The sequence below is a fragment of the Schistocerca americana genome, chromosome 8 (assembly GCF_021461395.2).
Source record: "Schistocerca americana isolate TAMUIC-IGC-003095 chromosome 8, iqSchAmer2.1, whole genome shotgun sequence".
Taxonomy (NCBI): domain Eukaryota; kingdom Metazoa; phylum Arthropoda; class Insecta; order Orthoptera; family Acrididae; genus Schistocerca; species Schistocerca americana.
Window position 1 is genome coordinate 244843271 of NC_060126.1, and position 17916 is coordinate 244861186.

Below are 17916 nucleotides of genomic sequence, written 5' to 3' on the forward strand. Positions count from 1 at the left end.
GCTCCCATTGTTAGTTGCTTTTGTTATATTCTCCCAATATTTTATATCGTTTGGTACAGTATTTCAGAGTTTGGGCAGGGAAGGAATAACGGAATTTTTGACACTTCTTAAGTTGATATTCAAATGATAGCTGATATCTTCAAATGTCTGCCAGTACATGCTTTCCAGCACTTCCACAACACTCTCCTGTGAGTCACACACACTTACAGTAATTCATTCTTTATATACATTCAAAAATAATCAATTATTGACAAAATTATTGAATTGGATAGATAAAAAATCTACTCACCAAGCAATGGCAGAACACACACATAAAAGAGAGTTATAATCTGGCACAGGGGGAGTGTGATGTGCATTCAACATGCCTGTGCCCCACTACCCCATGACACTTGCTGTAATTGTATGTATTTGGAAAAAGAGCATGTGGTATCAGTGTAAGCTTTTTCAAAGCATCATCAGTTTGAGGATCTCTCAAAAACACTTTGCTTCAGCTATGATTTTTTATAATAAAATGAGAGGCAACTGCATATCGATGGGTAATGGCATCCTATATGTGATGTTTTTAATGTTTTAACTTGTGTGCTTTGAAAGTATGCGATATCAGTGCTATGGCACAATGGTAGTGAATCAAAAGAACATCATTTTGAAGCAATTTGTTATAGTTAAATATCAAATGATATTTGTAGATAAAGTATTTACACATTGTACACCATATATGGAGGCCTAAATCAAACAATAGAAAATCCAGGATGGAATACAAGGGAGTATCGAAAAGTTTCTGCCCTAACAAATAAATAATGACAGAAATTTCATAATACCATTTCATTTTTCAATATAGTGCCCTTTTTCACTAATACACATGTGGGCACACACATATAACTTCTGCGAACTGTCCAAATAAAAGGTGTTTGATTTTGAGTCCAACCAAGTGTTCACAGCATCTATCACTACATCATCATTGTCAAATTGTTGTCTGCCTATAGGGGCGATGTGCAGCGGGGACTTCATGTGCCCCAGGACTGCTACGGTAGCTGGGAAGGCCCTATGGAAACCCTGAAACGTGACGGCTAACGGGGCTCTGGTGAAGCTGCGATAGGCCTAGCAAGCCAGTAGTGGATAAATCAACTGCTTTTAAAAAGGGAACATGCCTCGGATCACGGAACGGATTTAAAGGAAACCGACCAAGCAATGGAAAAGGATTACGAGATGGTTTATGACTGGGCACCTTAAACGTAAGGACTCTAACTGGGAAGTTAGAAGAAATTGTAGAAATGACGGAAAGGAGGAAATTGGACATCTTGGGACTTGCTGAGACTAGGTGGAGAGGAGTTGGTGAAAAACCACTAAGTAAAGGATGTAAACTGTACTGGATAGGGAATGAGAGGGGAAGAAATGGAGTGGCAATAGTGGTCAGAGAGGGTCTGCAGGAGGAGGTGGAAGGTATCAATGATCGAATGATAAAAGCCAGAGTACGAGTGAAAGGAAAAAGTATTGAAATCATCCAAGCATATGCCCCACAGGTGGGGTGTACAAAAAAGGAGAAGGAGGAATTTGAAGATGACATGCAAAAGCAGCTAAATGGAGGTAATCAGATTATAATAGGGGACCTCAATGCACATGTTGGCACAGACAGGAAAGGATTTGAGGAGATAATGGGACCAGAGGGCTGGGGGAACCGAAATAGAGAAGGAAAATTGTTGCTGGAATTCTGCAAGAGGAATGGGCTGGCGATCGCAAATTCCTGGTACAAGAAGAGAAGTAGCCACAAAATAACTTGGTACAGTGGAGACTGGTCCCAAACTTCAGTAGTAGACTATGTACTAGTAGATAGGCAGATGATGAGCAGCCTCACAGATGTTAAGGTCATTCCATCTGAGGCCTTAGACAGTGACCATCGGATGTTGGTAGCCACCCTGAGAGAGAAAAAAGATAGGAGGGCAACAGATATACAGGAGAAAAGGTTGAAGACATGGATACTGAAAGAGGATGAACGGAGGACCCAGTACCAGACACTGATCAGGAAGAAGCTGCCAAAGGAAGATCAGAGAACAGTGGAAGAAGAATGGGGAGATTTTAAGAGGGCTCTAGTTGAGGCAGCTGAGACTGTGTGCGGAAGAACTAGCACAAAGAGGAGAAGTAAGGAAACCCCATTGTGGAACAACATATGTAAAGAGGCAGTACTTCGAAAGAACAAAGCCTTCAGAGAATGGTTCCAGACCCGAACAGAGGGAGCTAGGGTAAAATATAAGGAAAGCAAGAAAGCGGCACAGACCGTAGTAAGGGCGGAGAAGAAAAGGTGGATGGAAAAATGGACAAGAATGTTAGAAGAGGACAGTGAAGGGAACAAAAAAGTACTTTACACCATGGTAAGAAATAAGAGGAATGACAGAAGCGAGTGCCTGAGGATCATGGATAATAATGGAAGAGTTGTGGAGGAAATGCATGAGCTCAAAAAGATTTGGAAGGAGTACTTTGAAGATCTGTTGAATGCCGCCAAGCGGGTAACTAACAGCGTTGGAGAGCCTAAGGCAGCAGACGATTATAATAGTGGGGAAATTGATGATCTAACTTGGAATGAAGTGGAAGAAGCCATAAAGAGGATGAAAGGGGGCAAGGCACCAGGTTGGGACGAAGTAACAGTGGATATGATACGAGCAGCAGGAGAAGTAGGAACCCAGTGGCTATACAGAGTGCTGAGGGTGGTGTGGAAGGAGAACAGAATTCCTGAGGATTGGAAGAAAGGAATTATAGTCCTGATCTTCAAGAAAGGGGATAAAAGGAGATGTGAGAACTACAGAGGAATCACCCTGCTATGCCACTGTGGAAAAATCTATGAAAAGATCCTGGAGAAGAGAATAAGAAGCAGTATTGAAAGTAGACTGCAAGAGGAGCAGTATGGTTTCAGACCGGGAAGATCAACAACGGACCTCATATTTGCGGCAAGGCAATTGCAGGAAAGGCACTATGAGTACGGGAAGGACTTAATCATGGCCTTTTTAGATATTGAGAAGGCGTATGACAGTATCTGTAGGGACTAGCTCTGGGATGTGCTGAACGCAAAAGGGATAGATGAAGAGATAACACGAAAAGTCAGAAAAATGTATGAGGGAAGTGAGAGTTGTGTGAAAGTGGGGAGGGAACGTACTGCATGGTTCAAGCTGGAAAATGGGCTGCGACAGGGAAGTGCACTTTCGCCTTTATTGTTTATTATTGTTATGGATGAAATCCTACAGCAAGTATCAGATGCAATTGGAGATCATAAAATGAAAGCAGTGCTTTTTGCCGACGACCTGATGTTATGGGGAAATTGCGAGAAGGAGGTGCAAGAGCAGTTAGATGTATGGGAGGCAACAGCAGCACAATATGGAATGCATTTCTCTGCAAAGAAAAGTGAAATAATTGTCACAACAAGGAAGAAGAATAGGCCAAATGTGGATATAACTTGTGGAGGGGAAAAACTACAAGTGGTAGAGAACTTCAAGTACCTGGGAAGCATGATTGAAAGTAAGGGGGGAAACGCAATGGAAATAAATGAAAGGTGCAGAAAAGCAGGGCAGTTCTACAAATGCATTAGGGGGCTTATTTGGAGCAAGGAGGTGGCACAGAAATCCAAGGGAATTATATACCGAACCTACTTTGTCCCCATATTGGCATACGGAAGTGAGACATGGGTAATGCACAAGAGCGACAAAAGTAGAATACAGGCTAGTGAAATGAAGTTCCAGAGGAGCAGGTTGAGTGTAACAAGACGAGACAGATTGCGAAATGTGTATGTGAGGGAAAGACTAAAGGAGGAACCAGTACAGGACAGGATAGAAAAATCAAGACTGCAGTGATATGGACACATGAAGAGAATGGATGAGGGAAGAATTCCAAAGAGGATGCTTGATCTGCAACTGGAGGGAAGAGGCCCAGAGGAAGACCAAGAGATAGATGGGTGAAGGGAGTGAAGGAATGTGTGACGAGAAGAGGAGAGAACTGGGCGAAGGTGGAAGAGGGGGAATGGTGGAAAGACAGAACACGATGGAGAGGCTTGTGTTCCCGACAGACCCAGCCAGTGGCTGGAAACTGTCCAAGATGATGATGATGATGATGATGATGATGATGATGAAAAGAAAAAAGTCTGATGGAACCAAATCCAGAGAATATGGCAGATGACGTAACAATTTGAACCCGTAGTCATGCGGTTTTCAGTGTTGCGAGGGCCTTGTGCGCCGGTGCGTTGTCCTGATGCATAAGAACTCCGCATGCCAATTTTCCATGTGTTCTATTCTTTCTCTCTTCTCTCAAATGGCACAGGAGGGTGCAATAGTACACCCTTTTGTAGAATCCACCATAATTACCCCTTCTGCATTCCAGAAGACCAATGTCATCACCTTACAGGCTGATTTTTGCTCCCGGAACTTTTTTGGGATGGGGGATGAAGGATGTTTCCTTTGTTGTGACTGTTGTTTGGTTTCAGGATCAAAGTGGTGAACTCATGTTTAGTCCATTGTCACATACCTTGCAAGAAAGCCGTCTTCGTCTGGGCGGACAATTTCATCACAACACTGCACATGCTCCCATCTCTGATCTGCATTCAAGTCTTTTGGGGACCACCAAGATGAAACTTTCCACATTCCCAAAATCTCCTCAGCAATGTCATGAGTATGCCCATGGGAGACTCCAAATGTGGTTTCAATGTGCTGCAATGTTGTTTGATGAGCCTTTAAAATTGTATCATGAATTGCAGTCACTGTTTCATCAGGGGCAACACTGACAGGCCTTCCGCGGCTTGGCACATCTTCGACGTTTTAAGTCGGACACCCAGTTTTTCACTAAGACGGACCACTGTCCTTAAGTGTGTTCTGCAGGTCCTCCACAATTTTCGTGGGTGTCATTCCCTTCAAATGAAGATATTCAATCACAGCACCATTCTTGATTCTCTCGATATTCACCATTTTGCTTACACTATGGTATACAACCCATCCTAGTGGCAAATCTAACAAAGCTGGAACCACGAAATTTGACTTGCATACCCATAAAAATGGGTGGTGGTGTCTGTGTGAGACATTATGGTAACTATCTTGGTTAGATACTTTTTGACCGCATCTTGTATAACAATATAGTGAAAATGATAGTTGTCACTCACCATATAGCAGAGATCCTGAGTTGCAGAAAGGCACAACAAAAAGACCATGAGACAATTAGCTTTTGGATGACAAAGCCTATGTCAAAATGAGAGAAAACACACTATACCTAAAAACAAAGATTCTGTAACTTACCAAATGAAAGCATTGGTACGTTGATAGAAATGATAACAAACACAAACACACACACAAATTTCAAGCTTTCACAACCCACGGTTGCTTCATCAGGAAAGAGAAAAGGAGAGGGAAAGACGAAAGGATGTGGATTTTAAGGGAGAGGGTAAGGAGTCAAACCAATCCCGGGAGCGGAAAGACTTATCTTGGGAGGAAAAAGGGACAGGTATACACTCGCGCGGGCGCGCTCACACACACACACACACACACACACACACACACACACACACATACACATATCCAACCGCACATAACATACACAAGCAGACATATGTAAAGGCAAAGAGTTTGGGTAGAGATGTCAGTCGAGGTGGAAGTACAGAAGCAAAGATGTTATTGAATGACAGGTGAGGTATGAGTAGCGGCAACTTGAAATTAGCGGAGGTTGAGGCCTGGTGGGTAACGGAAAGAGAGGATATATTGAAGGGCAAGTTCCCATTTCCGGAGTTCTGATAGGTTGGTGTCAGTGGGAAGTATCCAGATAACCTGGACAGTGTAACACTGTGCCAAGATGTCCTGGCCGTGCACCAAGGCATGTTTAACCACAGGCTGATCCTCATTACCAACAAACACTGTCTGCCTGTGTCCATTCATGCGAATGGACAGTTTGTTGCTGGTCATTCCCACATAGAAAGCTTCACAGTGTAGGCAGGTCAGTTGGTAAATCATGTGGGTGCTGTCACATGTGGCTCTGCCTTTTATCGTGTACACCTTCCGGGTTACGAGACTGGAGTAGATGGTGGTGGGAGGGTGCATGGGACAGGTTTTACGTCGGGGGCAGTTACAAGGGTAGGAGCCAGAGAGTAGGGAAGGTGGTTTGGTGATTTCATAGGGATGAACCAAGAGGTTACGAAGGTTAGGTGGACGGCGGAAAGACACTCTTGGTGGAGTGGGGAGGATTTCGTGAAGGATGGATCTCATTTCAGGGCAGGATTTGAGGAAGTCATATTCCTGCTGGAGAGCCACATTCAGAGTCTGATCCAGTCCCGGAAAGTATCCTGTCATATGTGAGGCACTTTTGGGATTCTTCTGTGGGAGGTTCTGGGTTGGAGGGGATGAAGAAGTGGCTCTGGTTATTTGCTTCTGTACCAGGTCGGGAGGGTAGTTGCAGGATGCGAAAGCTGTTTTCAGGTTGTTGGTGTAATGGTTCAGGGATTCGGAACTGGAGCAGATTCGTTTGCCATGAAGACCTAAGCTGTAGGGAAGGGACCGTTTGATATGGAATGGGTGGCAACTGTCATAATGGAGGTACTGTTGCTTGTTGGTGGCATTGAAGTGGACGGATGTGTGAAGCTGGGCATTGGACAGATGGAGGTCAACGTCGAGGAAAGTGGCATGGGATTTGGAGCAGGACCAGGTGAATCTGATGGAACCAAAGGAGTTGAGGTTGGAGAGGAAATTCTGGAGTTCTTCTTCACTGTGAGTCCAGATCATGAAGATGTCATCAATAAATCTGTACCAAACTTTGGGTTGGCAGGCCTGGGTAACCAAGAAGGCTTCCTCTAAGCAACCCATAAATAGGTTGGCGTACGAGGGGGCCATCGTGGTACCCATGGCTGTTCCCTTTAATTGTTGGTATGTCTGGCCTTCGAAAGTGAAGAAGTCGTGAGTTAGGATGAAGCTGGCTAAGGTAATGAGGAAAGAGGTTTTAGGTAGGGTGGCAGGTGATCGGCGTGAAAGGAAGCGCTCCATCGCAGCGAGGCCCTGGACGTGCAGGATATTTGTGAGTAAGGAAGTGGCATCAATGGTTACAAGGATGGTTTCTGGGGGTAACAGATTGGGTAAGGATTCCAGGCGTTCGAAAAAGTGGTTGGTGTCTTTGATGAAGAATGGGAGACTGCATGTAATGGGTTGAAGGTGTTGATCTACGTAGGCAGAGATACGTTATGTGGGGGCTTGGTAACCAGCTACAATGGGGTGGTCGGGATGATTGGGTTTGTGAATTTTAGGAAGTAGGTAGAAGGTAGGGGTGCGGGGTGTCGGTGGGGTCAGGAGGTTGATGGAGTCAGGTGAAAGGTTTTGTAGGGGGCCTAAGATTCTGAGGATTCCTTGAAGCTCCACCTGGACATCAGGAATGGGATTACCTTGGCAAACTTTGTATGTGGTGTTGTCTGAAAGCTGACGCAGTCCCTCAGCCACATACTCGCGACGATCAAGTACCACTGTCATGGAACCCTTGTCCGCCGGAAGAATGACGATGGATCGGTCAGCCTTGAGATCACGGATACCCTGGGCTTCAGCTGTGGTGATGTTGAGAATAGGATTAAGGTTTTTCAAGAAGGATTGAGAGGCAAGGCTGGAAGTGAGAAATTCCTGGAAGGTTTGGAGAGGGTGATTTTGAGGAAGAGGAGGTGGGTCCCGTTGTGACGGAGGACGGAACTGTTCCAGGCAGGGTTCAATTTGGATAGTGTCTTGGGGAGTTGGATCATTAGGAGTAGGATCAGGGTTATTTTTCTTTGTGGCAAAGTGATATTTCCAGCAGAGAGTATGAGTGTAGGACAGTAAATCTTTGACGAGGGCTGTTTGGTTGAATCTGGGAGTAGGGCTGAAGGTAAGGCCTTTGGATAGGACAGAGGTTACGGATTGGGAGAGAGGTTTGGAGGAAAGATTAACTACTGAATTATATATATAATAGAGGGAAACATTCCACGTGGGAAAAATATATTTAAAAACAAAGATGATGTGACTTACCATACGAAAACACTGGCAGGTCGATAGAAACACAAACAAACACACACATACTCCAGTCCAGAATCCCTGAACCATTACACCAACAACCTGAAAACAGCTTTCACATCCCGCAACTACCCTCCAGACCTGGTACAGAAGCAAATAACCAGAGCCACTTCCTCATCCCCTCAAACCCAGAACCTCCCACAGAAGAACCACAAAAGTGCCCCACTTGTGACAGGATACTTTCCGGGACTGGATCAGACTCTGAATGTGGCTCTCCAGCAGGGATATGACTTCCTCAAATCCTGCCCTGAAATGAGATCCATCCTTCATGAAATCCTCCCCACTCCACCAAGAGTGTCTTTCCGCCGTCCACCTAACCTTCGTAACCTCTTAGTTCACCCCTATGAAATCCCCAAACCACCTTCCTTACCCTCTGGCTCCTACCCTTGTAACCGCCCCCGGTGTAAAACCTGTCCAATGCACCCTCCCACCACCACCTACTCCAGTCCTGTAACCCGGAAGGTGTACACGATCAAAGGCAGAGCCACGTGTGAAAGCACCCACGTGATTTAACAACTGACCTGCTTACACTGTGAAGCTTTCTACGTGGGAATGACCAGCAACAAACTGTCCATTCGCATGAATTGACACAGGCAGACATTGTTTGTTGGTAATGAGGATCACCCTGTGGCTAAACATGCCTTGGTGCACGGCCAGCATATCTCGGCACAGTGTTACACTGTCCGGGTTATCTGGATACTTCCCACTAACACCAATCTGTCAGAACTCCAGAGATGGGAACTTGCCCTCCAGTATATCCTCTTTTCGTGTTATCCGCCAGGCCTCAACCTCCGCTAATTTCAAGTTGCCGCCGCTCATACCTCACCTGTCTTTCAACAACATCTTTGCCTCTTTACTTCCGCCTCGACTGACATCTCTGCCCAAACTCTTTGCCTTTACAATTGTCTGCTTGCATCTGTGTATGTGCGGATGGATATGTGTGTGTGTGTGTGAGTGTATACCTGTCCTTTTTCCCCCTAAGGTAAGTCTTTCCGCTCCCGGGATTGGAATGACTCCTTACCCTCTCCCTTAAAACCCACATCCTTTCGTCTTTCCCTCTCCTTCCCTCTTTCCTGACGAAGCAACCATTGGTTGCGAAAGCTAGAATTTTGTGTGTGTGTTTGTGTTTGTTAGGGTCTCTATCAACATCATCTTTGTTTTTAGATACATTTTTCCCACGTGGAATGTTTCATATATGACCACAGTCTCTGGTACATGGAGACAGACTGCAAGCAGCAGGGCATTATGGGAGATATAGCCGGTTTGGGGGGGGGGGGGGGGAGTAATAAGGAGGAGGTGGGGGCGAGGAGGGAGAGGGATACAGGGTCCGGGTGGGAGATGGTAAAATGCTGCTGGAAGCAGGCAGGGATGAGTTGAAGAGTGGGGCAGACAGGTACAGTCCGGAGATTAGATAGGGAGTGGCAGAGGTAAAGGGGGGGGGGGGGGGGTTAGCGGAAAAGAAGAGAAGTAAAAAGTGTGTTGGTAGAATAGAGGGCTGTGTAGCACTGGAATGGGAACAGGAAGGGACTAGATGGGCAAGGATAATGACCAATGAAGGTTGAGACCAGGAAGGTTACAGAAATGTAGGATATACTGCAGGAAGAGTTCCCACCTGCACAATTTAGAAAAGCTGGTATTGGTGAGAAGGATCCAGATGGCACAGGCCGTAAAGCAGTCGTTGAAATGAAGGACGTCCTGTTTGGCGGTGTGCTCAGCCACAGGGTGGTCCAGTTGTTTCTTGGCCACCAACAAGGTGGCCATTCATACAGACAGGCACCTTGTTGGTTGTCATGCCCACGCAGAATCACAGAGGCTGCAGCTTATCTTGTAGATCACATGACTGGTTTCATGGGCAGCCCTGCCTTTGATGGGATAGGTGAGGTTTGTGACAGGACTGGATTAGGTTGTGGTGAGAGAATGTATGGGACAGGATCCTGCCAGAGGCTGTGACTATGTGTGTGTGAGTTGTGTTTGCGTGGGTGTGTTGTATGTTGTCTCATTTTGATAAAGGCCTTGCTGTCTGAAAGCTAATTGTGTGACAGTTTTTTTGTTGTGCCTCTCTGCAACTCAGCAGCTCCACTGTATGGTGAGAAGCAACTATTGTTATCATTACATTGATGTATGGAGGCCTGGTTGCCATGTTGAAGCTGTACCTTCATTGAAAGCGTCATGAGCTGTGTAGAGATAGGTAGCAGGATTGCATCTACCTCCTTCCATTTTTTTCCACCTTTTGTTTTCTAAACGATTCTGGGTCTCTCTCATTAATTCAGTAGAAGTATTACCTGTGGTAGTCAATATTATTTGCTGCAATTCTTGTTGCAAAGGTCAGTGACTGGAATGTTTCCACAGTTGCCACAAATCTTAATGTAACTGCTGGTCTGTGTCGGAAAGTAAACACATGAAATTTTTGTTATTATGGAACTTTGTGTAAAATATATATACCTATCTCTTGGTTTTATGGACTGCTTCATGTTTATATCGTGCTGGTAAATATCTTATGCACTGACGGTAAGCAGATCTGAAAAAAATATCCTCTTCAAATGAAATTATGAAACACATGTTGATCTTGAAATCTATGTGATGTCAGTCAATGTAAAAAAATTGAGACTATACATATTATTCATGCACAATCTGACATGAGATACTATACTTTAAATACATTCAATTTAAAACTGAAAATGGGATGAAGATTCAACTGAATTTATTAATAACTTCTCCTAGTACATATTTCATGTCATTTTACAGCATTATTTGCTGTTCCAGCCATCAACAAGCACAGTATGTTTGTCATAATTTCCTTTCCTTTCTTTGACCGTCACTAACAGAGGTATGGAGCTATTTTACGCAAAGGTAAATTATTTTATTTTCATTTCAGTATATTTTTTTAACTTTAAGCTATCTTAACTGCAACAGTCTCATCGTACTTGTGTTTTAGTACAAACAATGGAAAGTCCAGGTTGGAATATCAAAAATATTATGAAATTGATAGATTGCTACACACTGTAAAGTTGACATACCGAGTTACAGAAAGGTGCAATGAAAAGGCTGTTACACATTTAGCTTTTCCAGAAAAGGAAACAAACATTCAATCACATAAGCAAGCACGTCTCACCTCTATGTCTGCCTGGAGCTGTTTTCCTTTCTCAAGAAAGCTATGGCCAAAAGCTAAATGTGTAACAGTCTTTTATTGTGTGTGTCGGCAACCCAGTGCATCATATTTCAGTACAGGTGGTAAAGATCTTGAAACAGTGCGAGCAGACAATTCTGTCATCATCGTCATCCGAAATGACATGTGGCATGCTGACATGAAACTGTCAACCCAGTCACAAATTTTGTTTGATACTCCTTATGACCATAGTTTTACTAATAAGTGTTAGTGTGGTATTGAGTAAAATGTTTTTTAGAAGTCAAGAAATACCGTGTCTACCTAACTCTCTTGATGCATGGCTTTCAAGACGTCATGAGAGGAAAGTATGAGTTTGATTCTGCATGACAATTTGAGCCAGCACAGCCACAGGCTGACTGAATAGATGATGTTGATTTGCTTACTGATTTTATGTAAAAATTAAAACATCTTAGGATTACTGGCTGGATTGGTTGGCAAAATTTTACTTTAGAATTCATGGAACATTTATTGAATTTTTCTCCTTAGCATATTTTGTGTCAGTTCAGCTTTTATTTGTCAACCGACTAAGCAAAAATATTTTCCTTCCTTTCATAATATTCCTTGTAACATCTTTAGTTATTGATGCTATAATTACCTTATGGGCACTGATCCCCTCCTCCACGTTACCTTTTTGGAAAAATTTTGTCATCCTGAAGCTACTGGCATTGAAATGGGCATAGAATGTAACATCAGAAACAGCATTGTAATTTGCAACCCCCCTCCCCCTCCATCTCCATTTGGCCACCACACCTCTGGAAGGAACCTCAAGGAGACATGTGCTTTGTAGTGTGGTGTGATGTAATGTAATGGGATTTGAATCTAATGACAGTATGTGGTACTGTGGTGCAACAAACATGAATGGAAGGAGATTGTCAATTTAGATGTGATTATGTCCTCAAACAAGCTGTAGCACAACACTACAGTCACAGCAACAAACCCAATATTATTGACACCTTTGTGGTGCAGAATTTGACGTTTATCGTCCCTTCAGCTGTGTATCATGATCTAGATTATGACTACAACATGGTTATCTAGGAATTAGCCATTGTAAAACACAATGCTGGGAGGATAGCGAACGATGTATCATTAAATGGAAGAGATACGGCACAATGGGGGATGAAAATCTGGAGGCTGTTCCACAGATCCATGATAAAAGAGGGGCAGACTTTTCTATAAGGTCTTTTATGAATGTCCTGCATACTAAAGTCAAGAAGTGAGTGTCAGGCTGACTACTGAATCTGGTACTAACTTGATCCCCTGCCTTCTGAGACTGCACGTTCATCAGATGCTCAGGGTAGTGGCAGCAGTTTTACAACTCTACTGGTCAGTGGCAGCTAAGGCAACTTGATAACAAAGTCAGTTACAAGAACCCAGAAAAATTAAGATTTTCTAAAGAGCCAAGTGGTAAGTGAAACCATTTGGACTTTAAGTAAGCAGCAGAAAGCTAGCACCAGAGTATGTGGGCAAATCCATAGCAAAATTTACCGAGCGATATGGTGCAGTGGTTAGACAATGGACTTGCATTCGGGAGGACGACGGTTCAATTCCGTGTCCGGCTGTCCTCATTTAGGTTTTCCGTGATTTCCCTAAATCGCTCCAGGCAAATGCCCGGATGGTTCCTTTCAAAGGGCACGGCCGATTTCCTTCCCCGTCCTTCCCTAATCCGATGAGACCGATGACCTCGCTCTCTGGTCTCCTTCCCCAAAACAACCAACCAACCAACCATAGCAAAATTTGTCTTGTCTACACTGAATGAGTGAAGATGCACTTCCCATGCCAAACCTGTCAGTGTCAAGGATGAATGGCAGAAAATGATAGATCTTGAACAAGTAGCTCAGAGCTGAATGTGAATTCATATCCACCAACAAGGGCCTAGGACTTGTGTTGGTCACCAGGGGCAGAATCCATACTTTTCTCTTTAAGCACCTATGTCTCGAAGGTTTACAACAGCTGTTTCTTCCTACCATACTTACTTTTGGTACAGAAGGCTAATAAAGTATTCACACTTTCAAAGCCTGGAAAGAACCTGTTCTAGCTGAGAAATATTAACTTTTCCCTCTAGAAAATAGTATGAGCCTAGTTATAGGGTACTTTATCCTAGAATCCCCCGTCCGATATTATCATCCCCACTGCCAAACTGGCCAGATTCCACAATGAGCATAACTTGTCGACGTTGTGGAGCACACCTGTTGAATCAAGATCATCAAACACAGCATGCAAGCTGTGTTTTTTCATGTAGCAAAGACATTTAACATAATCTGGCATTACAGTCTATAGTACAAACTAGACTGGTACAGTAACAACATCCAAAGCTAAATTTGGCCATCACCCAACTATACAGCTTCTGGGACAGTATAGCAGTGTAATATCTACTATTAATAAATAAAATAAACACTCCTTGATCATGTTCAGACGACCACACAATACTGATCAGACATCTTTTCATCCTCTGCCATATGATATCATTTGATGCAGTAGAGGGGGCATGAATGATGTTGAATTTTTAAAGAGACAGGGCTTCTTTGATTTTTGTTTTCCAAAAGAGCAATAGCAAATGTTGTGCACAAACAAATATCAGCAAAGAGATTATAATATTCAAACTTCAGGACGCAGATACTAATAAGAAAATAAAACAGAAAAATAATACTGTAGTTGCTCCAGAATGACTGTTTTTTCCCAGTTTTTGCATAAAAGTAAATACTGCCCATGGGTGCAGCAAAATTGACATTTTCATTTGTCGATATCCTTGAGCAAGATACATTCATGGTCAGTTGAATCAGAGATAGCAATTGTGTTAGAGAAAGAACTTGTGACACTACAGTGACTGAATAGTTGTTTGGCATTCTCACAACTGGGATATAGTCGCAAGGTTCAGTGGAGCTAGGGCTTTTCAAGTGCCACTGTGTCAAGGGTGTACCACAGGGCACACGAATTAACATACTTGCAAGAACAATTTCACTAAATGCTTAAAGCATGGAAAAGGTCACCTGTACTGAGAAAGTTCTTGTCACTGCTGTCCCTAGATGACGAGGCTGTATATGAGGGATTTTTTGGTGTGGAAGGGATGGCAGACATTAAAATGCATGTTCTTGTGGTGGTTGGTGTGTTTAATGTGGACAGAGGTGTGGATGGAGCCATCAGAGAGGAGGAGGTCGATATCCAGGAAGATGGTATGCTCGGTTGAGGAGGACCAAGTGAAGCAGATGGGAGAGAAGGTCTTGAGGTTGTGTAGGTAGGAGGATAGGGTGTCTTGCTCCAAGTCCTGATCACGAAGATATCATCAGTGAACCTGAACTAAATTAGAGGTTTGGGAGGCTAGGAAGGTATCCTCTAGATGGCATAGGAGGGTGCCATGCTGGTGCTCATGGCTGTGCCACAGATTTGTTTGTTAACTTTCCATTCAAAGGAGAAGTGGTTGTTCGTTAGGATAAAGTTAGTATGGTGTATGAAGAATGAGGTGGTAAGTTTGGAGTCTGAAGGACGTTTGGAGAGGTGGTGTTAAATAGTGGCGAGACCATGGACATGAGGGATGTTGGTGTAGAGCAGGGTTCGCCAAACTGTTTTCTGCAGGATGCTGATGTTCCATGTGAAGTGAATAAGTGATTCTCAAAGAAATATTAATAAATTGGTGAATTCTTTCAACATTCGGATGCTAATTTTTTAAAATTTTATTATGATTTCGGTGTTATTAGTTCTGATTTAAAATTGAAGTAATCTCCAAATAAAACAAGTCTTTTCTCATTTTTTAAAATTTTATTAACCTTCAAAATATTAGGGTATTCCATCAAAAGTACCAGGATTCTCAAAGCGATTTCCCCAGAGGAAAAGTTTGGGAACCCTTGGAGCAGACTGAAATGACATCGACAGTGACAAGTAGGGATCCCAGGAGGTAAAGGCTTGGGTATGGTGGAGAGTCAGTGATGGAAGTGGTCAGTATCTTTGACATGGGAGGCTAGATTTTGGGCAATCGGTTGAAGATGTTGGCCAGCGAGCGCCAAAATTCTTTCAATGGGGGCACAGTAACCAGCTACAAGTGGGTGTCCAGGATTTCTGTGTTTGTGGATTTAAGAGAGAACATGTAGAAGGTGGGTATGTGGGGTATCACAGGGATGAGGAGGGAAATGGATTCAGGGGAGAGGCTCTGGGAAGAGCCTGAGGCTTGAAGCAGGGACTGGAGGTTGTGTTGCACTTCTGGGGTGGGATTGCTTTGGCAGAGTTTGTAGTTGGAGGAGTCAGACTATTGGTAGAGACCTTCCGCTAGGTGGTCACTGTGATCTACAGTGGCAGTGGTGGGATCTTTGTGTGCAGTTAGGATGATTAGGTCAGGATTTGTTTTGAGGCTGTGTATGGCCATTCTTTCTTCTACTGAAAGGTTGGTGTTCTCAGGAAGGAACCTAGGGAAGGATGCTGGGGTCAAGTTGGAAGTAAGAAATTCCTGCAAGGTGACGAGAGAATGGTTAGGGGGGAGGGAGGCAGGAATGTAGTTGAATGGTGCCATGAACTGGGAATGACAGGGTTCAGTGTTGGTATTAGGTTGGCTGTGATTGGGAGTATTTGTGTCACAGAAGTGTTTCCATTTCAGAGATCTGGAGGAGAGTAGGTCTTTGACAAGTACAACTCGGTTAAATTTCGGTGCAGGGCAGAAGGTGAGGCCTTTGGACAGGACTGTAACTTCTTTAGGGGTGAGGCTTTTGGTGCAAAGGTTAACAACAGTGTTTTGGGATTTTTTGGCCCTGGATTTGGTGGAAAGTTGGCAGGGGTTTTGGGTTGAAGTGGCAAATTGAAAAGATGTGCATGCTGTGAGGGTTGATGAAGGGGAACACTGGATAGGATGGGATTGCATAGTGGTGCCCCCATGTGGAAGCAGGATGTCAGCAAGCTGGACAACTTATGGAGGTGTTGTCTAGCATGCTCTTCCAGATGCTGGAGGGCAAGAGATTCAATTTTAGAGATGTGATGTATGTAGTACGGATTGCATAGTAACAGTACCTTGTGGAGGGAGCAGAGGTGGTTCTGGGATGCCTGTGCCAGGGAGATGTTCTGTTTGCAGTACCAAGTTTGTGAGGGAATGGTACTGGCAGAATCTGAAAAGGTGAAAGCCATTGTGAAAGGAAGGATTGGAGCCAGAAAAAGAAATTTTTATGGTTAGGTCCTCGGGGGAGATTCTGTGGTTTGCGTAGCATTTAAGGAACAGAATGGGACGACTGAGAAAGAGATACATTTCTGAACTGGTGCAGAAAGGTGGAGCAGGGTTCTACATCTCCGTGATAACTCTGCTATTCACAATAACATGCCTGGCAGAGGTTTCAATGAACCACCTTCAAGCGGTCTCTCTACTATTCCATGCTCGAACAGCACGCGGGGAAAACGAGCACTGTGCAAGCCCTGATTTCTCTTATTTTATCGTGATGATCATTTCTCCCTATGTAGGTGGGTGCCCACAGAATGTTTTCGCAATCCATTGTAGCAGGGAAAGCACATTGGGGAAACAGGAAATAATGTAGGAGTGGGCAAATGAAGGCATTGGTGTACAGATACGCAAAAATAAGTACAAAAAAAGAAAAGATGGAATGGATGAAGTATGGGACTATGTGCAAGTTACGGTCACATAGCTATATGTTGTGCGCAGAGAGTACCGTTGATACAGTGTGACCTGGATTTCAGTGTGTGCATGGTTTGGAAGGTGATCTAAAAATATGGGACAGAAGCGAAAGAACGGACAAGGTGGAGTAATGCTCTAGTGTGTTGTGAGATGGAAGGAAAGCCATTAGCCAAAATAAAACAATGGTAAGTCCAGATTGGAATATCAACAAGATTATAAAAAGGTTAAAGCGCTATTCACTCCAAATATAACACACAAGAGTTGCAGACAGGCACAATGAAAATATTTTTCAGTTGAACGACAGGCTCATGGAACACCATTTGCCCAACTTAAGATAGTTTTAGTTTTTTTGCCTAATCATTTCAGATGAATATTAGGGTCCTTCTTTAAAACCCGTATTTACATGAATATAATATAACCCCCCCCCCCCCCCCCCTTTTTTTTAAGAGGCTCCTTGAGAAAAATTTGTTTTCAACATATTGTGATTATTCAAAATTATAAACTGTTTTATTGACATTAAGCACCTGGCTAAAATGTTAGTGTTACACCTATTTTAAACTCAGGCCATTTATTGTCTACATATTGATAACACAAGGAGAAATGAAATAAAACAAAAGCAAATGGTTTACATTAATTTTTATCTTTACTACATTTTTTGCTTACTAAGCTAGTTATCTATGGTATCACTATTTTAATCATCACCGTCATACAATAGCACAGATGTGAAATTCATATCTTTGTTGGCACAAATATTTTTCTGTTTCTTCCAAATATGTTATGATTCCTGAAGTTGTGATTATGTGGAACCTGAGAACGTATCCATTCTTTTCCAAATATTAGAGGTGCATAAGTTTGTAGCACTTTTGTTTTGCATGTTGGTATTCTGGTTGCTACAGGTTTATTTATCGATCGTCATTTTTTCTGTGTACTTCACTATTGCTACTTGAGTTTACATATTGTCATTTGGAGGTAATGATGGGAGCTGTGAATGCTAGAAAGTGGGTTGCCAAGTGGTGAAATCAAAACATTTCTAACATAGTCTTCTGTTTCATTTCAACAGAGAGATGATAGCAATGGAGGCAGCCATAAACATTTGCGCCATGTATGGG

The 17916-nt window shown here is 43.3% G+C and overlaps 1 protein-coding gene across 1 annotated transcript in view; it reads left to right on the forward strand.

Annotated features, from left to right (window-relative positions):
• The window catches only part of LOC124545125 (osteopetrosis-associated transmembrane protein 1), a 284001-nt gene extending 266085 nt beyond the window's left edge, over window positions 1-17916 (forward strand). The window contains exon 6 of the mRNA XM_047123946.1: window positions 17868-17916. Coding sequence (XP_046979902.1) covers window positions 17868-17875 — 8 coding nt within the window. The 3' untranslated portion in view covers window positions 17876-17916. The remainder of the gene's footprint in view (window positions 1-17867) is intronic.